Source organism: Alligator mississippiensis, chromosome 1 (assembly GCF_030867095.1).
Source record: "Alligator mississippiensis isolate rAllMis1 chromosome 1, rAllMis1, whole genome shotgun sequence".
NCBI classification, from domain to species: domain Eukaryota; kingdom Metazoa; phylum Chordata; order Crocodylia; family Alligatoridae; genus Alligator; species Alligator mississippiensis.
Genome location: NC_081824.1, coordinates 343766574 through 343790499, shown reverse-complemented (window position 1 = coordinate 343790499; position 23926 = coordinate 343766574). Strand labels below are relative to the sequence as shown.

Below are 23926 nucleotides of genomic sequence, written 5' to 3'. Positions count from 1 at the left end.
TCTTCTATACCCACACCTGTGGCAGCCACGACCATTGGCACTTTTAACATCAACAGCTGTCAAGATCCGGTGAAACGGGAGGCTGTCCTGGAGCTCCTGCACCAGAAGTGGCTGACCATTGCCTTACTCCAGGAGACATTCCAATAGGCTCAACCAGATGGCTTGGCATGCTGCCTGGCAAGGCCACTTGTTCCTGAGCCTTGGCACCAACCTTAGTGCCAGGGTCACAACTCTTCTATCGCCACAACTACAGCATGATACAGCGGTGGCACGGGAGGTCATCCTCAGCTGCCTGCTGACTGTCCACATCACCCTAGCGCAACACTACCTGCTACTCGTCAACATCTACACACCCACTGATGGCCAGGAGAGGGTTGCTTTCTTCGAGACCTTGGCTGCCCTCCTGCATGACGCTAGTGAGGATGATGACCTGCTCATAGGTGGTGACTTTCAGTGCGCAACTGACACCTCGCTTGACCACACGGAACCTGAGCCTCACCTTACCTCACCTTAGCCCACAAGCTGCAGTCTGACTTCAAGACTGCAGGCCTCATTGACATCTGGTGAGCCCTGCATCCTGACGCACGCTAGTACACCTGGGCCAGGATGAGTGCCAGTGGTCTCACCATGGCCCGCCTTGACTGCCTTTGTCACCAGGCACCATCTGCCACTCCTGTGCAGCGGCCTCATCGTTGCGTCAGGCCTGTCAGATCATGGCCTGGCCTGCTGTGAACTGATCCTGTCGGGGAGATCCTGTACGTGGGCACCCTATTGGTGCTTCAACATCAGCCTGCTTCAAGACTCCTACTTCTGGGACTGCTTCGCCCACTTTTGCTGGGGCTGGGAGGCTGCGAGACTGAGCTACTCCTTCTGGAAGCTATGGTGGAACATGGACAAAGTACAGATTTGGGCTTTTTGCCATCAGTACACCCAGATGGCTACAAATGAACTGCACTGCTGTATCCGGAGCTGGAGGAAGATGTGGCAGAGCTCAAGACCGCCCTGCTGGCTGCCGGCAGTGATGCAGTCCTGCACAAGAGCCTCCGGTTCCGCAGGAAATGCCTTCACAGGTCACACTCTCCAGCAAGTCATGAAGTGGGGATCCACGCCCGCTGCGAAAAGCTGGCGGAAACCTATACCCTAACCCGCTGCTTCTTCAATGTGGAGCAGCGGTGGGCAGCAAGCAAAGTCTTAAATTACCTCAAGACCCCTGAGGGCTGGGTAATTATGGACCTGAGTGAAGTACATGAGCACACCTTCGCCTTCTATCATGACCTGTTTGCAGCTGAGTTGTGCTGCCCCGAGGCCATGCGGGAACTGCACGAGGGCCTGCCACGTCTCTGCCCTGGAGGCCAGCGAGCTTGAGTAGGAATTGTCATTGGAGGAGCTGGCAGCCGCCATGGCTGGCCTCGCCTCTGGCAAAGCCCCAGGCCTCTACAGATTACCTGCTGAGTTCTACAAGACCTTCTGGCCTTTCATCAGCCCCTGCCTCCTGAGCGTTTTCCAGGAGAGTCTTGCTGACAAGTTCCTATCAATAAGCTGCCACCAAGCAGTGCTCACGCTGCTGCCCAAGAAGGGAGACCTTGGGTACATTAAGAATTGGTGGCTGGTCTTCCTGCTGTGTGCAGACTACAAGATTCTGGCCAAACTGCTGGCGACCCGCCTCTGCACCGTCATGGCCTCCATCACTTGGCCTCAGCAGAGCTACTGCATGCTGGGAAAGACTGTCCAAGACAACCTGTTCCTGCTGCGCGACCTACTTACAGCCAGTGAAGTCTTCAGCCTAGACATCAGCCTCATCTCTCTGGATCAGGAGAAGGCCTTCAATCAGGTGGGTCATGCCTACCTCTTCCAGACCCTGGAGGCCTTTGGCTTTGGACCCCTCTTCACCGGGGCCCTCCAGGTCTTGTACCAAGACACCTCCAGCCTGCTCAAGGTGAACAGCGTGCTCTGCACCCTATTCCCCGTGCACAGGGTCATCCGTCAGGGCTACCCCCTGTCGGGCATGCTCTATGCCTGCTGCATGCGCTGCAGCATCACCCGAGTGGTGTGGCCTTGCCATTGGCCCTCCGCTCCAGCTCTCGGTGTATGCGGACAATGTGATCATCTTCCTTAACACCCAGGAAGATGTGTGGGCCCTTACAGACTGTCAGAGAGCCTATGAATGTGCTGCCTTGGCCCATATTAGCTGGGCCAAAAGTGATACTCTGCTGCTTGGTGTGTAGATCAGCACGACTCTCCTGGATTTGACAAGGGGCCTCAGCTAGTGCCACAAAGGCCTCAAGGTCCTGGGAATGTTCCTGAGGCCACCAACCTTCATGGCATGCAATTGGGATGGCCTTGAGGAAGGGGTGGAGGCCCGCCTACAATGGTGGCACTGGCGCCTACCCAGCCTCTCCTGCAGTGGATGTGTCCTCATTGCAAACAACCTGGTGGTAGTGACCCTGTGGCACTGGTGTGCCATACTCGACCCACCACAGGAACTATTCGAGAGGTTCTAGCACTTCCTGGTAGATTTTTTTTCTGGGATGGGTGCCCCTGGTTCTCATGAGCTGCCCTTTACCTACCTGTCACTGAGTGGGGCCAGAGCCTAGTCGACCTCACGAGCAAGGTGGCCACCTTCAGTCTGCAAAACCTTCAGTGACTCCTCTACGGTGAGGAGTGCCTACCTTGGCAACACTTGGCGTGCTGGTTCCTGCAGAGGGTGGGGGCCTTCAGCTTCGACCAGGAGCTCTTCTTGCTGGACCTCATGCTCCTGAACTGGGCAGTGCCTCCAGCTTTCTACCGTGGCATAGTATGAGCCTGGGAGGCCACCTTCTGTCTCCAGCCCCAAGCCCACCACCTGCAGTTCCCACAGCTGCTGAGGGAGCCCCTGGTGCACAACCCAGCCCTGAGGCACTCATGCTGAGCCTGGCCTCTGCCAGTCTCACAGCTGCCCTCATCCAGATGCGTGTCCTCCGGCTGAGCCATCTCCTTGACCCCACTTGGTCGGCCTGGCTCTCGCCCTGACCACCCAGCTAGGCAAGCGCTCCATCTGCAGCGTGGGCCATCTGATGCATGACATCCAGGCTGCCCTCCCATCTGGAGGCAGCAACCACCCTGGATGACCATCTCCAGGCACACCAGGTCCCCTGCGCCGCAGATGCCCCGAGGTGAGGCATTTCCCATGCTGCCAGTCACCCTGGCCATGGCCAGCAAGCTGGCTGGTGGGCCTGACATCCTACTGACGCTCCCTGTGCCTCCTGACAGTGACACAGTTTACCCCTTTGTTTTTCTGCTGTGTAGAAGCCTATATGCCTGGGTAGTTCATGTCCACCATTCCCAGGTGCTGGCGGGCCACCCCGATACACCATGGTGATGCTGCCTGGGGCCACCAGATTCCCTGCTGGCCCACCCAGCTTGGAACACATTGTATAAGCCACCAATTGCTAAGAAGACTGGTGACCTGCAGTGGTGGTTACTGCACAGCATCCTAGCCACTGGCATGTTTGCATCCCACTTTGACCTCGACAGCCTGCCCCTTCTGCCCCAGGGGCGTTGAGGAGAGCCTCTTTCACTCCTTCCTCGACTGTGACTCTGCCCGCGGCCACTCTTTTTTGCTCTCAAGCCACTGCTGTGGGCACTGGGCAGGAGTTTCTCGGAGACCACCTACGTGCGCTCCTACCTGTACTGAGCAGCCAAGCAGGGCGCCATCTGCCTGCCAAGTTTCTAATGAGTCAGACAAGATGGCTGTCCTCAAGAGCCACCACAACCGGCTTGCCGGGACCAGCTCAGATGATGCCCAGCGGCTTTTCGGCCTCCTGGTGCAGGCGTGCCTCTTGCTGGAGTTTGAGCACACTGCTCCAGTGGGCGGTGTGACTTCTGAGCAGGCCAGTTCTGTTTGAAAACTTAAACACACAATACCTACCTTCCTCTCCATGGTTGGTATTGGCCTCATTGCTGCTATCTATTGCAGTTGTATTTACCTTTCTTTTCTTTTTTAGAAAACCCCAGAGCTACTTAACCTTCAGAAGTTAGGATGCTGAAATAAAATCTTGACCCTATTGAAATCAATGGGAGTTTTGCTATCAAGATTTCATGTGTTGTGAATAGAAAGGAGAAAATTACTGACTTAAAATTTTGTTGCTCTAAAGATAGCAGTCAGATGGGGTTTTCCTTCATTTACCTGCTTCTCTGAGGGATTTTGGAATAACTTTCTGTTCAGGTAATGTTAAAGTGTATACACTTGTTTACCATTAACTTTTTGACACAATAGTTTTCAATCATTTTATTGATTATTTTGGGTGGGGGAGTTTTGCCTCCTTAGTTGGGACATAAATGGCTGAGTTTTTAAAGGCAGTGCCTACAGTCAGAGGGAAGAAAGGGAAACTTCTGTTTTTGTCTCAATTTTACTCCCATCAGGGACCTAACAATTTTGAGAACTTGGAAGCTCTACTTTGCTTTTTTTGCCCCACTTTTTTTGCTAAGAACTGAGAGCCAGGGGTGAGAATTATATCAAATGATATTTTCAGAGATTCAGAATAACAGACAAGTAATTTTTCCCTTGTCTCATTAGCTCACTGTCTTTAGATGTCTTGTCAATACCAGAGGCAACTGAGAGAATGCAATAGGCTTAGACCAGGCTTGTCCAACATACAACCCACGGGCCGCCATGTGGCCTGCCAAGCTGTTTTCTGCGGCCCGCAGTGCTGCAACAGGAAATTAAAGTAAACTCTGTTTACTTTTGTTCCCACCCCTTGTCCCTCCCCCAGGCCCTCAGCAGATTTCTAATGGCTGCTGAAGGGCTGGGGAAGGGACAAGGTTCCCACACACACTGCGTCAGCTTGACATTGCTGACGTGGTGCGTGTGGGAAGAGGAGTAGCTTTGTGCCTCTCAGGACAGGACGAGCCCGGCCGGAGCAGCAGGGGCTCGGCTGCACTTTCCCCCTACCTGCGCTGGTCAGTCCCAAGTGGCACGCTGCTCCGCCACCGCCTCTGCTGGCTGGTGTCAATCTGGGCGGGTCTGTCCCATCCAGACCAGCATGCAACTGAAGCCAGATTCCCACATGCTGCTGGGGATGGGAGGAGCCTGGCCAGGTTGGCACTGGCCAGCAGAAGCAGTGACGGAGCCATGTGCCACTCGGGACTGACTGGTGCAGGTAGGGGGAAAATGCAGCTGAACCCCTGCCACTCCGGCCGGGCTCGTCCCATCCCGAGCGGCACATGGCTCCACTGCCGCTTCTGCTGGCTGGTGCAGACCCGGCCAGGCTTCTCCCATCCACAGCAGCTTGTGGGAAGCTGGCTTCAGCTGCATGCTGCTCTGGATGGGACGGACCCACCCGGGTCAGGACCGGCCGGGAAAAGTGGCATGCAGCTGAAGCCGGCTTCCCACAAGCTGCTGGGGATAGGAGGAGCCCGGCCAGGTCTGCACCAGCCAGCAGAAGTGGCGGCGGAGCCATGTGCTGCTTGGGACAGGATGAGCCCAGCCGGAGCAGTAGGGGCTCAGCTGCATTTGTCCCCTGCATACACCGGTCAGTTGTGAGCAGCACACGGCTCCACCGCTGCTTCTGCTGGCCGGCGCCAGGTGCTCCCCATGCCCAGTAGCTCGTGAGAAGCCGGCTTCAGCCGCATGCTGCCCTGGATGGGACGGACCCAGCCGGGTCAGCACCAGCCAGGAAAAGCAACATGCAGCTGAAGCTGGCTTCCCACATGCTTCTGGGGATGGGAGGAGCCTGGCTGGGTCTGCACCTGCCAGCAGATTGGTATAACTTGACAAGCCTATGGCTGGGGAGGGGTCAGGTTCCTTAGATCTGAGATGTGACATAGCCTATGGCACAGAGACTCACTCTGGAACAATGTGCTAATAAACTTGTGTCTGTACCTGCCAGGAACCCAAGTAGCAGGTGGTTGATACCTGGTAAGCTCATGTGAGTAAAAACTGCTTATTGCTTTCTGTGTGGCTTTCAAAATGTTTGTATCCTACTAAAATATGCCATACTTTATGAGAGTCATTGCCTCTATATGAGAGAGCAGAATCATAGCCACTGAACTAAATTCATGCCCCATGGGAATAATCACAATTTAGCAAAATGGGCGGGAAAGAAAAGCCGGAGTTCTAAGTGTGCACCGTAAAAGAGGACACGAAAGAGTCAGAAGCACAACCTTAGAACCAGGACAGCTATCCAGTGACGGCAGTCCAATAGGCATGATGGGAATCCTCTACTCTCATGAGATTTAGGAAAGCAAGAGGACATGAGAATAACATGTAGGCAGAGACCATGCAGGGCCTTAGAGCTATGTTAATAAGTGAGGACAACTGTGTTCCCACTCTGGTCAGTGACTAATTGTGGGTACATCTTCACTAGCTTCAAGCCACTCAAACCTGCTGCCAAAAAATAAGTCCTTCCTACCCACTTATACTTTTACCTGCTCTGAACTGGAAATGAGGCAGTGAGGGCCCTTCTAGGGTAGTCCAAGGACAGTAGAAGCAGATCACACACAGACAGTGAGAGATGTTCCCAATATGTCCCCTGCTTTTCAGAAGAAATGTGGTGGTGAGATGTCCTGAGGTTCATTTAATGTTTGTAAAATGCTTGGAGAGCCCCACATAGATGCGCTGCATAGAAATGCAAAATATATTTTGACTTATTTGGTTGGCACCTTGGGCTGAGATCTTCAAAGCTGAGTCAAAAGGCAACTTCCATTAAAATGAATGGGATTTAGAGGGCTCCAAATCTTTTATGACAACTTTGTAACATGCCTATCTACCCCTTTTTGCAAATCTCAGCCGTAGTTTGGAAGCTCAGCCAAAGAACATAAGAGCATAAAAAGTGCCATGCTTGGTCAGCCCAATGGTCCATCCAGCTCAGTATCCTGTCTCGAACAGTGGCAGAGGTGGATGCTATAGAGGGAGAGTTTTGAACTGGTTAGGCCTGTTTCATTGTCACTTCCTGCAACTTCATGGGTGTCAAAGATCACATGACATCACTTCCTGATGTGATACCGCATCCTGTGAGGTGTTTGAATATGGCTCCACATTCAAAAAGGTTGGACACCCACATTCAAAAAGGTTGGACACCCCTGGCTTAGACTGATGAATTCAGTCCTTAGTCCAGCTATGCATGGCCTTCCTGTGCTGCAGTGTACAGTTGTGTATTGATAATGTACAGGAGGAAATTAAGAATGGTGTATTTTTTCCTTCAGCCTTCCTTGAAAGAGAAGTTTACAGTGGGCTACATGGGAAGTTTATCATGGTCAGATTTAATCCATACTATTCTGTGTAGTTGCAATAATACATTTTCTAGTTTCCAGGTAATATATTTTAACTATAGTGCAATACCAGTGATAGATTTCTTTTTTATATACTCTAAGGCCCTTTATAGCTTTTCCAGTTCAGGGTAGATTTAAGATGTTGACAAGTGTCTTTGGAGACGATACAGATTTTCGATTTCATCCCTCAACTGTGTTGCTGAATGAGACAGTGCAGCAGAAATCCTTACTGAAGCAGTAGCATGTATTGTTTTATCTTGATTTAATTGTTACAGAATATTTCATGTTTTTGTTTTGCAGACTAACAAGGGGGATGAGCTCTCAAATCGCATCCAGAATACATTAGGCAACTATGATGAAATGAAAGATTTACTGACTGATCGATCCAACCAGAGCCACCTTGTTGGGGTTCCAAAACCAGGGATCCCACAGGCATCTGTAGCTAAAGCAGATGAACATTTCATTACAGACTCAAGACCACAGTCCCAGCCTTCCATCAGCAGTTCATCCTCCATACCAGCAGCATTATGTGGACAGAACAAGAGCACCACAATGGGTTGGCAAAAAGTTGGGCAAAATGCTTCTGATGGCCAGCAGAGGACAAGCAAGCATGGCCACAGATTACTTGAATCACACAACAGTGACTTCAAAATGACTAACCAAAAATCCAGTCTAGAAAAGCTAAAACACTATGCATCAAGTCCAACATCCTCTGCCTCCAATGCTACACAACCAGGTACTTTAAGATCCACACTTGGAGACAGTGTCAGCAGAGTGCAACAGCAGTCAAAAATAAGTTGCAATGCAGAAGTTGGACCTCAGGCTCAAGAAAGGCCAACAAAACATACCACTGGGCATTGTGTTCAAAACTTTCCTCCTTCACTTGCTTCAAAGCCCACTATAGTGCAGCAGAAACCAACAGCTTATGTAAGGCCAATGGATGGACAAGATCAGGCTCCTGATGAATCCCCAAAGCTAAAATTATCTGCAGAAACTAACAAGCACTGTACATCATATAGGGGAGTTCCTTCTAATAAACCTGACTCAACTAGAACCAAGTCTAAGATTACAAAATTTAGCATTCCCAAGCAAGAAGAGGTAAGTGCTTTTTAGCTATTTCATAATAAGCTGGTGACTGCTTTTTGCAAATTACATCTTTTTAAGAAGTACATTTGTTTTGTTTAAAAGTTTTTTGGGTTTTTTTTCAATTTTTACATTGAGATATAATATGCTGAAAATAGTAGCTTTGTATTTTAGATAAAAAAAAAATATGTTGGAAATAAAACCCTGGCTGTCTTCAGGGCTGCAGTTACCTTACAGTAGCAAAACTTCTGTTAGCATACATTAAATATGTTAATCAGCAGGATTTTTCCTTGATATCCAAGTCTTGCAGCTGGACAAAATCTAGTGGGATACAACATTTATTTTGTGTTCAAGAGCCTGCAATATTACTTATAGTCTTGCCATATTTGGTTGTTTTTCTCCCTTTGGTCAGAGTGACTGCTGATGGTCTAGAGTAGTTCTGTTCTTTTCAATGATGTCAGAACAGCTTCAAGATGTAAATAACTTGTATAATCAATATCTCTTATATCACAGAGACAAGAGTCTAATAATGGGACTAGCTTTTCACATCAGTGGCTTTTATAGTGATTGTTTCCATTGCAAAGTGATTTCTAAAGAGATTAAGAGAAAAATATGCAATGTATTTTCCTCAAGAAGCACCATCTAATGGAAAACCAAAAAAGGTTAAAACATACATGTCTCAGTAAAAAAAAAAAGCTTCCAGGCAACATTTCCGGTATCTGCTGTATATCTTTAAAGATGCCTCTTTGTGCTGGAAACTAATCAAAGCAGTCATAGATTCATAGATTGTAGAGTCGGAAGGGACCACAACGGATCATCATGTCCGACCCCCTGCCCCTGGCAGGAAAGAGGACCGAGGTCAGATGACCCCAGCCAGGTGACTATCCAGCCTCCTCTTGAAGACCTTCAAGCTAGGTGATAGCACCACCTCTCTTGGAAGCCCATTCCAGATCCTGGCCACCCTCACTATGAAAAATTTCTTCCTGATATCTAATCTAAATCCACTCTCAACTAGTTTACACCTGTTATTCCTAGTCACTCCCTGGGGCACCTTAGTAAACAGCGCTTCCCCTATTCCTCGTTGACCTCCCCTAATAAATTTATAGGCGGCCACAAGATCTGCCCTCAGCCATCTCTTGTGAAGCCTGAAGAGATTCAGCTCACTCAACCTCCCCCCATAGGGTCTATCACAAAGGCCACTAATCATGCGAGTGGCCCTCCTCTGGACCCTCTCCAGATTCTCTGCATCCCTCTTGAAGTGCGGTGCCCAAAACTGGACACAGTACTCAAACTGCAGCCTGACCAGTGCCGTATAGAGGGGGAGCATCACCTCCTTTGTTCTATTAGTCATGCACCTGCTAATGCACGACAAGGTGCGATTTGGCCTTGTTGATGGCCTCGTTACACTGCCGGCTCATGTTCATCTTGGAGTCAGTTATGACTCCAAGATCCTTCTTTGCCTCTGAGCTGCTGAGAAGGACACTCCCTAACCTGTAGGTGTGCTGGGGGTTCCTCCTTCCCAGGTAGAGTACCTTACTTTTTTCTTTATTAAATTGCATCCTATTTCTCTCTGCCCATTGATCCAACCTGTGCAGGTCAGCCTGAACCTGCTCCCTGGCCTCCGGTGTACTAACTTTGCCCCATAACTTGGTATTATCAGTGAACTTGGAGAGAGTGCTCTCCACGCCCTTGTCCAAATTGCTGATGAAGATATTAAATCATATCTGTCCGAGGACCGAACCCTGCGGGACCCCACTGCCCACCTCCCTCCAGGCCGAGAAGGAACCATCCACTACTACTCTCTGGGTGCAGTCCCTAAGCCAGTTGGCCACCCACCTGACCGTGTAGGTGTCCACTCCACAGTCTGCTAGCTTCCCAATGAGGATAAGGTGCGAAACTGTGTCAAAGGCCTTCCTAAAGTCCAGGAAGATGACATCAGCCTCGGCTCCTGCGTCCAGGCAGCGTGTGACCTGGTCAAAGAAGGCTACAAGGTTTGTCAGGCAGGATCTACCCGTGACAAACCCGTGCTGGTTTCCCCTCAGCATCATTTTCCCTGCTGGGCCTGCACAAATGTGTTCTTTGATTATTTTATCTAGCATTTTCCCAGGAATAGAGGTAAGACTGACTGGTCTAAAGTTACCCGGCTCATCCCTTCTCCCTTTCTTGAATATGGGCACCACATTGGCCTTGTACCCATCCAGCTGCTCCAGGAGCTCCTTAACTAATTCAGAACTAACCGTAGGCAGACTGGTGCCATGTGGACATCTGTCAATGATCGAGGTGGGGGAATTGGCTTGGTCAGTACATAGAAATACTGAAGCGAAGAACTCATTGAAGAGCTCTGCTTTTTTTTTCCCCGCGTCAACCACCAGCTGTCCTGATTTGTCCTGCAGGGGCCCTATGTTGCTCTGAGCTTTCCTTTTGCCCGCTATATACCTAAAGAAGGACTTTTTATTGTCCTTGATTGTTGAAGCCAGCCTGAGCTCAAGCCCCGCCTTGGCCTGTCTAACTGATTCCCTGCAATAGCGCGCCAGGGAGATGTATTCCTCCTTGGTGGCTGCTCCCTGCTTCCGTTGCCTATACATCTCTTTCTTTACCCCCAGACTCTCCTGGAGTTCCCTTTTCAGCCAAGGGGACTTTTTTGCCCCCTTACCTCCCTTCCTACGTAATGGGATAGACTCCTTTTGAGCCCCAAGGATCACTCCCTTGAGATGCCTCCAAGCTTCCTGGACCCCCATATGCTGTATGTTCTTGAGTTGCATCCCCTCACTAACTAGCCTTCTAAGCTTGCTAAAGATGGCCCTTCTGAAGTCCAACAGCTTAGCCCCACTAGTTACTTTACCCACCCTTCGCTGGATAGTGAACTTGACCAAGTGATGGTCACTATCTCCCAGGCTACCATGAACTTGCATGTTCCCCACGAGATCGTCCCCTGTTGCGCTAAGACTAGGTCAAGCAAGGTGCTACTCCTGGTGGGACTAGACACCACCTGGGTTAGGTGGAGATCCTGCACACAGTGTAAGGACCTCCATGAGCAGCTTGTTTTGGCTGTCTGCTCCTCCCAGCAGATATCTGGGTAGTTTAGATCTCCCATGACCACCGCCTCCCTCGCCTGTGTGGCGTCTGCTAGCTACCCAGAGAATACATTGTCTAGCTCTTGATCCTGATGAGGAGACCTGTAGTAGACCCCCCACAACCAAGTCCCTTTCCCCTGACCCCGCCTGGATCCTGACCCACAATGCCTTGGTGTTCCCCTCCTCCACCCCCACCTTAATAGTGGAAGACATATACTGTTCCTTAACATAGAGTGCTACCCCCCCACCTTTTTCCCCCACACTGTAGAACCCCACCATGTGTCGGTTAGTCCGACTAGGTCATACCGGGTGCTAGCAAGCAAGAGTGTGAGCTCCTCCTGCTTGTTCCCCATACTTCTGGCGTTTGTATAAAGACATTTTAGTCCCCCAAAGGGGGCTCTTGGTGCCCCTGTGCCTTGATGGCATGTGTTCCCTTCATTACTTACCTGGTGTGGTCTGGTGCCTTGTTTATGGCTTACCAACCCCTTTATGGCTTACCAGTTGTTAACCACAGAATATTCTGATGGGGAAGTTTTTGTGATTTTGCTGGAGTGTTTTAGCAGACTATTATACTTTAAGTTTTCCATGTTTCTCATAGAGGATCATATCTGGGGTGGGAATTGGTGTAGGTCTCTTGATTTCAGTAAGCCTGTGCCAATTTACACCATTTATAGGTCTGAGCTATTCTGTGTTTGGCTGGGAATATGATTTTTCTGATTTGACAGTTGACTGCCCTGTCAATTGTTTAGGAAACCAAATCTCTATGAAAATAATTGTATGGTCTCATCTAGTCCCTTCAGGCTTTCCAACCACAGTTACTTTCTCTAAGTGAATTTAGCACCAGTTCCAAGCAAAAGTGAAGTGACTTGTCCTTGGAAAGTGATTTGATTTTAAAAGAAATGCTTTTAAGCCAAGTTTTCAAGAGTCCCTGGAATGAGTCAACCACTCAGACCACCTACCACTCTCTCTCGTCATTGTCAATAGGACACTGAAGTCATAGGATGCTCCCTCAGCAACATAACCATCATATCTCCTTTGCAGAGAATAGCTAGGATCCTATTGTTTCCAGTGGGTACAAAGGGTGACCCACTGGAAACCTTTGGGAGGATACCCCTTTGGGAGGTCAATGCAGAACCCTAAAGACTGGAGGTGCCAGAAATGAGGCTTTGAGGGAAGTCAGGATGGGAAACTTGTTAGGAAATGGTAAGGGAACTGTGAGAAGATGGAGGAATGTAGAAGAGCAAGAGGGAGACGGAAAGCATGCAGGGAAATATGGAAAACAGAAAAGAGGCGGAGGGACTTGGTGCAAAGAACTATGTAGCATGGGGAAAATATTTAGTGCAGAAGGTCACTGGAGACTTTGTCTAGGCCTGAATGAAAGGTATATTGTTGAACATCTTAGCAACTCATATTAGCCAACAAGTTTTCAGAGTTTAGTGTAGACAAGGCAGCCTGTTTTCAACATAGATTGAACTGGCTAAGTCAGTGGGGCGCCACTTCTTTGGCAGGCATGCCACAAATTACACCTCCTGAAGTGCCGCTCTGATTCCCTTCCCTTCCCCTGCCCAATCTATTGCTCTGCTTTTTGCTTCCTGCCCTGCAGTCTGCCCAATCTGCTGCTCTGCTTTCTGTTTTCTGCTCAACCTGCTGCTGTGTCACCTGTCTGCTCTTTGATCTGTTGCATGCCAGACACAGAAGCTACCTGTTCTACTTTTTGCACTGCATATTGGCTCAACCCCTGGGTTGAGTAAGTCTCAGTTCTCTCTCCATGGCCTTTATTTTATCCAGGTAGTTCTGGTTTTTTTTAAAGAATACATTACTGTGTCTACATTAGATTCTTAAAACATGTAATGGAGAATGCATTACCAAAAGTGTTGCAACCAGACACTTTTCAGACTAGCTTAGACAAAGTGTGGGATGGTGTACAGGGAAATGTGGGATGCAGAAAGAAATTGAGGAGACCTGAAGGAAAATGGCATGGCAGAGAGAGAACGTAAATGGTAGGAGACTGAAGGACAAGGAAGGAGAAAATAGGACTGGGTCAGGGGCTAGGGCAAGTGCTGCCCAACTGGGGCAGGGTGGCTGCAGGATGGAGCCATGGCTCATCCAGGGGGTGTGGGGAGGAGGGGGCAGCTCCTGCCACTGCGTACTGCTCATCCAGGAGCAGCTTGTTCAGTAACTCGTCCAGTGCTTGCCCGCTCATCTGGTGGCTCTTGTTGCTCGTCTGGGAGGGCATGGGGGGGGGGAGTATATGCTCCTGGATCTGCATGGGGCAGGGTGGGCTGGGGTGGGCTGGGGCCGGGGCTGTGCCAAGCTCTTCCCAGCAGGGTGGGGCTGGGCTCGGTGTGCGGCTGTGGTGTTGGGATGGGCAGGGTAGAGGGGCAACAGCAAATTTTGGGGTGGCTGCAGCCCCCCCAACCCCTCTGCCACTGCCTACCCTGAACCCAGCCCTGCCCTGCCAAGAAGAGCAGGGGGCACATGTCCCAGTCCCAGCCTCAGCCCTCCCTGCCCTGCGCAGATCCGGGGGCACATGTCCCCCCCCCCCATGCCCTTCCGGATGAGTGGTGGGAGCCATTGGACGTGTGCCAGACAGGTGGCCATATGAGGAGCTCCTGGGTGAGTGGTGTGCAGTGGTGTGAGCTGCCTCCCACCCCCCTCGCTCCCTGGATAAGCTGTGGTTTTCTTCCATGCCCGCCCCACCCTGGCTGGCCAGCCCTTGTCACAGCCCCAGCCCCAGCCCCACTCCTCCCTCACTACAGGGGCCTTGATCTGCCCCACCACGCCGCTTCCTTTCCCTTTCCTTCCACCACACCAGACCTGCTAGCTGCACACAGCTCTCCAGGCTGCAGTCCTCGCTGCCTATATGCTGTGCTGCAGCTGCATGCATGTAAGGGCCATTTATCAGCCAAATTATCAGCCATATCAGGCTGATTTCTGATTATAGACAATTTTCTTTATAATCGGTGCCAATCTGGTGTCTGACTGATGTTTCAGTGCACCTCTAGGAATGATGAAAACTAAATAAACACAAACCTAATGTGACTTATTTCTAGGGCTGTCAATTAATCACAGTTAACATGGGCAAATAACGCGTGAATTGTTTCATAGTTGGTTGGGTTGGAAGGGACCTGAGCAGATCATCAAATCCAACCCCCTGCCATAGCAGGAAAAAGTACTGGGGTCAAACGACTCCAGCGAGATGTTTGTCTGACCTCCTTTTAAAGACCCCCAGGGTAGGAGCCAGCACCACTTCGCTTGGAAGTTGGTTCCACATCCTAGCCGTCCTGACTGTAAAGTAGCACATCCTGATATCCAGTCTGAATCTACCCTCTGCCAGCTTGTGACCGTTATTTCTAGTCACTCCTGGGAGTGCTCGGGGGAACAGGGACTCCCCCAATACCTGCTGGTTCCCTCTGACTAGTTTGTAACAGGCCACAAGATCCCCCCTCAGCCTTCTCTTGTGGAGGCTCAACAGGTTCAGGTCCCTCAGCCTTTCCTCATAGGGCCTGCCCTGCTGCCCCCTGATCATGCGGGTGGCCCTCCTCTGGACCCTCTCAATGCTGTCCACATCTCTCCTGAAGTGCAGCGCCCAGAACTGGACACAGTACTCCAACTGCAGCCTGACCAGTGCCGCATAGAGGGGGAGGTTCACCTCCTTGGACCTGCTTGAGATGCATCTGTGGATGCATTACAAGGTGTGGTTGGCCTTCCTGACCGTGTCCCTACACTGTCGGCCCATGTTCATTTTGTCATCAATAATGATTCCAAGATCCTTTTTTGCCTCTGCTCTGACAAGAAAGGAATTCCCCAGCCTGTAGGTACGCTGCTGGTTCTTCCTCCCCAGGTGCAGCACCTTGCACTTGTCAGTGTTGAAACCCATCCTGTTTTCATCTGCCCACCCCTGTAACCTGTCCAGGTCCAATTGCAGCCTATTCCTCCCTTCTAGCATGCCCACATCCCCCCCATCTTAATGTCATCAGCAAATTTGAATAGGGTGCTTTTTACCCCCTCGTCCAAGTCACTGATGAAGATATTGAACAGTGTGTGTCCGAGGACCGAACCTTGGGGGACCCCACTGCCCCCATCCCTCCAGGTCGAAAATGACCCATCCACCACCACTCTCTGAGTGTGGCCCTCCAGCCAGTTAGTGACCCATTTGACTGTGTAGATGTTGACACCACAGTCCCCTAGTTTTTTAATGAGAATGGGGTGAGAGACAGTGTCGAAGGCCTTCCTAAAGTCCAGAAAGACTACGTCCACTGCTATACCTGTGTCTAAGGCTTTTGTGACCTGGTCATAGAAGGCCACCAGGTTGGTCTGACAGGACCTGCCTCTAGTGAACCCGTGCTGGTTGCCCCTAAGTAAAACCTCCCCTCCTGGCCCCCCGTGGAGATGCGCCAGGATAATTCTCTCAAAAAGCTTACCCAGGATCAAGGTAAGACTAACTGGCCTATAGTTTCCTGGGTCCTCCTTCCTCCCTTTTTTTTAAAATGGGAACTGCATTGGCCCTTTTCGTGTCCTCTTGCACCACACCAGGGCACTACAAGTGCTCATAAAGCCGTGCCAGGGGTCCTGCAATGATCTCTGCTAATTCCCTCAGCACGCTGGGGTGGAGGTCGTCAGGACCAGCTGATTTAAATATGTCCAGTCCCTCCAGAAGTTCCCTGACTAGATCTTCACTGACCCTAGGCCTGGGTGTGCCTCCCCCATGGCCTGAGGGGGTCTCGGCAGACGGTCTGATCTGGTCCCTGCTCAGGAAAATGGCAGCAAAGAAATTGTTAAATAGGTTAGCCTTGTCGTTTGATGAGACAACCAGATTTCCTAGCATGTTACCCGGTACCTTCTTTTTGCCCCCTATGTATTTAAAAAAGAACTTCTTGTTGTCTTTGATCCGGGTCGCTAGTCCCAGTTCCGTCTCCGCCTCGGCCTTCCTGACCGCCTCTCTGCAGCCCCGAGCAACCGAAGTATAGTCCTCCCTGGTGATGGCCCCTCCCTTCCATTGCGTGTATGCCTCCCTTTTAGCTAGGAGAGATTCCCATATGCTTTTGGTGAGCCATGGGGGCTTTTGTACCTTCTTGCCCCCTTTGATCCATATTGGGATTACCTCCCTTTGTGCATGGAGGATCGTCTCCTTAAGGAACAACCATTCTTCTTGGACACCTGACTCCCCTCCCCTCTGGGACCTTGGTACTTCCCCAACTATTCTTCTTACCTCATTGAAATCTGTCCTCCTGAAGTCCAGGGCTGCTGCCTTGCTGCAGGCTTTTGCCTTCTTGTGCTGGATGGTGAATTCCAGCCAGTGATGATCGCTGTCGCCCAGGTGGTTGAGCACCCACAGCTCCCTCACGAGGTCATCGCCTGTGGCCAACACCAGATCCAACAAGGCATCTCCCCTGGTGGTGCTGTGCACCTCCTGAGTTAGATGTAGGTCCTGTATCTCGGCTAGGAACCTACATGAGTGGTCAGACCTAGCTGACTGCTCTTCCCAGCAGATGTCTGGAAAGTTCAGGTCACCTCATGATGACCATGTCTTTTGACGTTAATTGGTTCTTGCGTTAATTTTTTTAACATGTTAATCATGTATGTGGCTGTGGAGCCCGCACCTGGGCTCTGCTCCACTGCCATCACCACCACTTCCAGGCTGCTGAGTGGGGCAATGGTGGCAGTGCAAAGGAACTGCAGAACAGGCCAGGCATGGGCCCCAGGTGGTTGCAGTGGTGGGGAAGGGAGGACACACACAGACACATAAGACCAGTCACAGCCTATAAACAGCCAGGAATGCAGCCCAGCAGCATGTAGAGCAGCATGCTGCAGGTAAGTAAGTCTGTTGAGGGAAGGGGAATGGGGGGGAAGAGGCGGTGAGGGGGAGCAGATCAAGGCCCCCACTGAGGGATGAAGTGGGGCAAGGTCTGGAGTGAATGGGGCCCTGGGGCCTGGGCAGGTCATGGGACATAGCCACAGATGGTTCATCCAGGGGCGTAGCTCCCCACCACTGCATGCATTCCTAGGGGGGCACATGGCCCCTGGATTTGTATGTGGGGTAGATGTGGGCTGAAGGCTGGGGCTCTGTGCCTTGCTGCCATTGCCCTGGGAGCTGCAAGATGCCATGCTGCGCCTCCAATGATCAGGCAGGCAGGGGATGCGCAGATAGTGTGTGGCTTCTGGGGCAACAGCAGCAGGGCACAGAGCCCCAGCCTACAGCGAGCAGCCCATCTCCGCCCCCCCAATGGCTCCCTGCCTCTACCCCACCCTCTCTTTCACCATGGGGGCTTCAATCTGCATCCCTGCCCCTTTCCTCCACAGACTTATCTGTTGGGTGCTGTGTGTGTGTGTGTGTGTGTCTGCCCCTCACTCCCAAGTCAGAGCCCCCCCCTGCCCTACTGCTGCCCCTTGATCCTAACTCACAGTATCCCACATCCTGCCAGTATGTGCAGGGACCCCACCCCCACTCCGGGCTCCAAACCCCCCTCCACACCCACAGCCCCCCACACCTTCACAAATTCCTCCCCCCACACACATGCACCACACCCCCCAACTATGCAAAATTATATAGGTACTTTGTATAATTTGAGTTTTTCTTCACATAATTTTGACTTTTTAGCTGTGATTAAAATCATGATTAATTGCAACTATTTTTTAATCACACAACTAATCACAATCAAATTTTTAAAATCATTTGACAGCCCTACTTATTTCTTTTTCTTTTTAATCAAATGATTTGTAAGTCTGTCTTCTCTTTCTTGACATCAGATTCTTGCTTTTTGAACAACTGTATTTGGCAGCGTTGTTTGCCAAGCATGACTATGTATAACATCTATGCTGTTTCTTTCATGTTCACCAGTTCAAGGAACCATCAGCTGGAAAAATAAGCTGGTGATAAAATAGTCAAATAAATTTGGGACCAAATGTACTAAACAGAAAAATAAGCAGCAGTGTTATGTGAAATGTGTGTCTTTTATTATGGTACAGACTTCTCTTCAGTTCATCTCTGGAGGTTTTTCAGAGGAATAGGGCCAAAGTTGGCTGCAGTACAGTTGTTATTCACAGGAAATAAAAGCACTTGAATATGAATTATAGACCATTACTTTTCAATATGTGAATAAGGTTGATTTTTAATGTAGTTCAATACCTCATTTAATATTTTTAATCAGTTTTAGAAAGCTTTCAATATCTTGACACAGTGAATCTTATTTTTTTTTTAAATTGTTTAATGAGAATAAGTTGAATAGACTACATGCATAAAAGTATCAGTTACTCGTTTGGGATTTCAGTTGTTAAGAACCAGGTTCATCAGTGTTAATCAAAATCCATACCCGGCCTCCTGGTCCTTCCAAAATTATCATATTGCTCTGCATAAATGATAGATTGTTACTTCAAGTGCTGCTATTTCACATTTGATCTACTTAAGAATTATGTTATGGTAGGTAAAAGACCCAATGTAGTGAGCAAAAATGCAGGGAAATTTGACATGATAATATAGAGGGGAAAGGCAAGAAAGCAGGTGCCTCTCATTTCTGTCATTTTGTTTTGTGAGAAATAGCAACATCGAAGTTAAGATGGCAAGTAACCCTTTTGTGTTTGAGTTGTTTTTAAAATATTACACTTTAGGTAGTATGCTGTTTTTATTTGTTATGCTGGGGACACATACATTTCAAATATCTATTGACCTTTGGTTATTCCACTTCATTAACTAGGGCGAAGGAAGAAGCTACACAGATTATATTCAAGAATAAGAAATGCTAATTTATCTCATAATATAAAGCACAATTTTTGGTTTGCTAACTACATGAACATAGATTTTTTTTGTTCCCATATCCAGGGCTTACATTTACTTCAGCAAAAAAGTGATGCACAGCAAAGTAAATAGTGATGTCTTTCTATTTATGCTCAGTCCTCACTCAGGCAAACTCTGATAGAAATCAATGGAAATTTGCCTGTGTAAGGAACTTTCTGTATTGGCACTATTTAAGCAATTCTTTGTCCCATAAGTATGTGTTAGCCAGCAGTCTGCAGTGTTGCATTTTTGGTGTTGATGGCATTTTTACCCTCTTTTTTTCAATCAATATTATTCAAATACCCTGATATGGACTAAACAACAATGGCTGTCCTGAGACCACCCCCCCCCCCCCAAACTGGAACCAGAATCAGTTATTTGTTCAGATGCACATTCTTTTAAGGAGATCATTAATGCAGGCAATATATAGCAAACAGTATCACAAGTCCATGTGTAAAATATTTGGCTGGATCTCAGTTAACAATAGAAACTTCTGTGCATAGTAAATGAGGAACATCAACATGGTCAATGCTAATGCTTTCTTTGGAAACACTGTATTTCAGCCATGAAATTGGAAGGGATCCTGCATAATAGCACCGAGACAGAGGGGTCTGTTGTTTCACTCAGATGGTCTGATCTGTTCATTCTACAAGAATTAACTAGCAACAAATAAACAAAAATTGTTCGAAGTACCAAACTACTAACAAATTTATTTAACATCAAATGGGTTTGCTCACTTCACGTTTGAGTTAGGAGAATGCAGTAGGTTAGTTTTCCAGAGGAGAAAATGTGTAGAATACAAGAGCAATATTAAGAGTCTGAAAGTACTGTAAGTACTGAAGGTGCTAAACCTGGGCAATAATTGTATACTTTAGAAAGCTCAGGTTTTTTTTAACAAAATTCCTCCTTTTGGATTGTTGACAGTGCAACACACAGTAACTTTATACATATGAGCAGCTTCATTGACCTCAGTGGAACTAGTGCGTAAAATTATTCATGTCTGTCAGTTTTTGCAGGACTGAGGCTTTTTTTAATAAGTTTTTAGTTGGTTTTTGGTTTTGTTTTGTGGTGGTGTTGTTGTTGTTTTTTTGTTTGTTTTTTTTGCACCCTCTAGTTTTTACTACTTTAATCCCAACAAAACAACTTAATTTTCGTTTAGCATTAAAGGACAAAAACTTTTTCCATAGTAAGAAATATTGCATAAACATGCTTAAAAGCCTTGAAAGCAAGAATTATGTTGCTTTGATTCTAAACTTTCTGAGTGTGTTGCTTTCCATATGGTTTGTACTACACTTTTGTTGCTATGGTGAATTACTTGTTGTTCCTCATTAATCTTGACTTGTAGTATAATTGCTGTAGAAATATCTCATGTAACTGGGCATAAGTTACAACTGCCAAGGGAATTTCTTAACTTACGCACCTGTCTTTTTGCCAGTTTTTCCCAAGCTTGTTTTTGTAGTTAATGAAGGATATGTATTTTGGACATTTCAACAAGGGCCTCTCTTACTCAACTCCACCCTTCAATAAAATTGATCTTCCCTAGGGATATCAGTTGGAAAAGTTAGAATGAAAAAGAAAGCTTGATGCGTGTTAGAATTCTGTTCATTTTGAGGAATAAGTGCTTTCCACCCTTTATTCCCCAAATCAACTGGCTCCTTTTAGTTTATGAATTAGCTATGAAGGTAACGCCAAGTACATAAATGTAATTCAGTTGTTGTCATGGAGTGCTTAGTTCTGCATAATATAAGATATATTATGTTAACATTATTGACAAAGGAATTAAGTTCCTCCATTTCTAGGAATTTTTTAATTTAAAAAATTGGTAGCTTTTATAATCCATTTGTGATGGTTAATATAATGATAGCTGGATGTAACCAAAACAATGAATGCTAACAGAGACAAAGGAAAAAGGAGAGAAAAAAAAGAAAACATTTGAAAATACAAGTAGCCAGTGAGATACATGCTAAAAAGCTTTATTAAATTGCTTTATTTTTGGCAGTAAGGGTTTTTAAGTGTTGCAAAAGTATTTGACTGTTTGAGAATTTAGCACTGGGTACTGGATCTTGCTCATCTTCACAGGCTGCACTGTAAGAACCATAACTTATTGTGCTGTAGTCCAGTGCAAATATAAGTTAAGGCTGCTTATGGAAACATTTTAAACACAAGCAGTGAGCAGGGGACTCGAGCTTCTGTTGTCTGACTTCATAGGAATGCAAGCTTCAAAAAAAGCGGGTAGGATGTGGGTGGCAGAAGGGCATATCTGAGAGCGTGGGTTTGAGTTATGTACATCTTGGCGGACAAGCACTTAGATATGTACTTCCCTTTCTACCCAATACTAGGTCAAAGTAACTTGTCTGATACAGGAGTGTTCTTGTGCTGGATCAGTTTCCATTGACTCAATAATTATAATGAAAATCTCTATTAATTCACACTCTTTGCTGCATAGTCATATGCAGCATAGTCTGTGCAAGATCAAAATGTAAAGACAATTCAAGGTTTTTTTAATTGTCAATGAAAAATGTTCCCTGTTCAGATCTGTAGTTTCTTTCCCCAGCCTTTAATTCATTAGAGTGACATGAAAATACAGTTACTGAACATACGGGGCATTTAAGGTCATTTATGATTGAGGAGTGAAAGAACCAAAGGAAAAGACAAAGGGCCATACAGTCCACTGTTAACTTCAGCCAAAGAAATGACCTATGTGCACTGTTTGATAGATTGGGTTAAAAAGGTCAGAACTCCAGTAATCATTGATAATGCATTTGGCAGGGTCAAAGGCACTTCATTTAGATCCTGTTGTCACACATTCAATTACTATAAATGAAAACACATATCACCCAAATATGTGCATGCAACACAAACACTTTATTCACCTTGCACATCTTGAAGTTGTAATTTCCTTAGCCTTTCATTATATGGAAGATCTGTTCCTATGGTACCACAAAATAGCTTCCTAGGAAAGCAATTAAGAGGTTTTAAAAAAAAAAAAAGTTCAGAAAAGATAAATAATGTAGGCGTCTGATTTCCTGTCACTCTTGGTTAACTTTGTATGAAAATGGATAGCTTCCAAATTAAAGCAGGCACCAGCCTGTCTGGAGAAAAATGCATCTGTAAAGAAATGTGTACGTTATATATTCATGCAGTTCCAAATTTCTTAATTGTGTTCAATATGTAACAATTTCATGTACTGGAATATGGTACCCTTTTCATTCCATGACTTGAAACCAGCTTGCAGGCTAGGCTCAGGATAGACATGCTTACCTCCCCCATTACCAAAGAAACACATGAACAAAGAGGTGACATTCTGTGTCACTACTCTACATAGTAACATCCAGGAGACAAATATGACACCATTCCTCCGGTCAAGTTATTACAGTAGCAATGATATTCCTTACAGAAGTTATAAAATATTTTTAAAAGGTTTCCTTGAGAGAAAAAAATGAACGTAGAAACTACCAGGGAACCGAAAGTGAACCACAGATTCCAGCTTGTTGATGTCCAGCATTTTTTCTCAGAACAAAGCTGTTGGTGAAAATTACTATTCGTAGCCTTCTGTATTTTCTGCAAATGACTGTAATGGAGGCTTGTGCATTAAAAAGAATATATCTTTTTTTTTTTTAACTTGTCTGTTTGGCCAAGCACATGTTCAAGAAATGGTAGGATTTAAAATTGTATCTGTTTTGAAAGGAGATGTCAAAATATGGGGGGGGGGGGTTAGTACATTTAGGGGATTATTTGTTAAGTTTTAAATAGCTGCACTATCATCTAATTAGGAAGATTTTTTTTTTTTGGTGCATAAATTTATCAAGTTAGATATGCACATTGTCCTGATACACAGGTGGGTGAAATTTTAATCCAATTATGTACTGAAGACAGATAGAGACAGAGAAAGGGTCTGTCTGGTGGAGCAATTATATATGACCAGAGACAGAATGTACTGGCAATTATCCTATCTGTTGGATGTTTTATATAGTCCTGTATATATATCATATAACTACATCCTCTTATATCAATCTAGAAACTGCTGTTGTAGATTAAATATGCAAAGATTTGACTGACTCAGGTTCAGGCTTATATAAACTGTTAGACTATGACAATCGTCCTCTTTCCTACAGAGTGAAAAATGTAATGACAGTCACTGTTACAGAAGGAGAGAATAAACAATATTCCCATTATCAGTAATCCAAAATACACATTTACAGTGTGCACTAAAATGGGCATAATTTATAGGTGTGGATAATCTGAGCCAGATAAAGTTTAACATTTATGCAATGTGTGACAAATATGTTTGGATCCTTTCTTAAACATAATCTCACATGAGACTTCTCAAATTAGTGCTTAGCGCACAGTTCTTTTTCTTGCTCTTTGTCCTGTCCTTAACTGTAGGGAAGACTGACTAAATTTTGCTAATGTTTCCATAAGTATGCAAGAGAGTGTAGCATGTTTGGTCATGCCTTCTCTCTTTCTTCAATATATGAATTTTTTATTCTGGTTATTTTACTTTATAGGTGTTTGAGAAGCGATGATATCTTTTTTTTTAAAAATCATGTGTCATTATTGTTTCTCCATTCAGCCAAGGTACTCATTATTGTATCTCCATTCAGTCAAGCAAAAATGTAATCATTGTGATTCTTCCTCCTATCTTTGTTATGTTGAAGAAACTTAACATAACACAGAATAAAGTAACACAGTAACAGAATGAAGATCAGTGACTGAAGATGGCTGTTGAATTCAGGTTTCCACTGAA

The 23926-nt window shown here is 46.9% G+C and overlaps 1 protein-coding gene across 2 annotated transcripts in view; it reads left to right on the top strand.

The window, feature by feature from the left end:
* Positions 1 to 23926, top strand: part of LOC132247763 (AF4/FMR2 family member 3-like) — a 125279-nt gene that overhangs the window by 98266 nt on the left and 3087 nt on the right. Inside the window, exons 3-4 of one of the 2 annotated variants that reach the window (XM_059720992.1) lie at positions 7549 to 8346; positions 19743 to 22863. In XM_059720992.1, coding sequence (XP_059576975.1) covers positions 7549 to 8346; positions 19743 to 19748 — 804 coding nt within the window. In that variant the 3' untranslated portion in view covers positions 19749 to 22863. Of the gene's footprint in view, positions 1 to 7548; positions 8347 to 19742; positions 22864 to 23926 lie in introns of those variants that run through there. The other variant, XM_059720991.1, reaches the window with a different exon arrangement.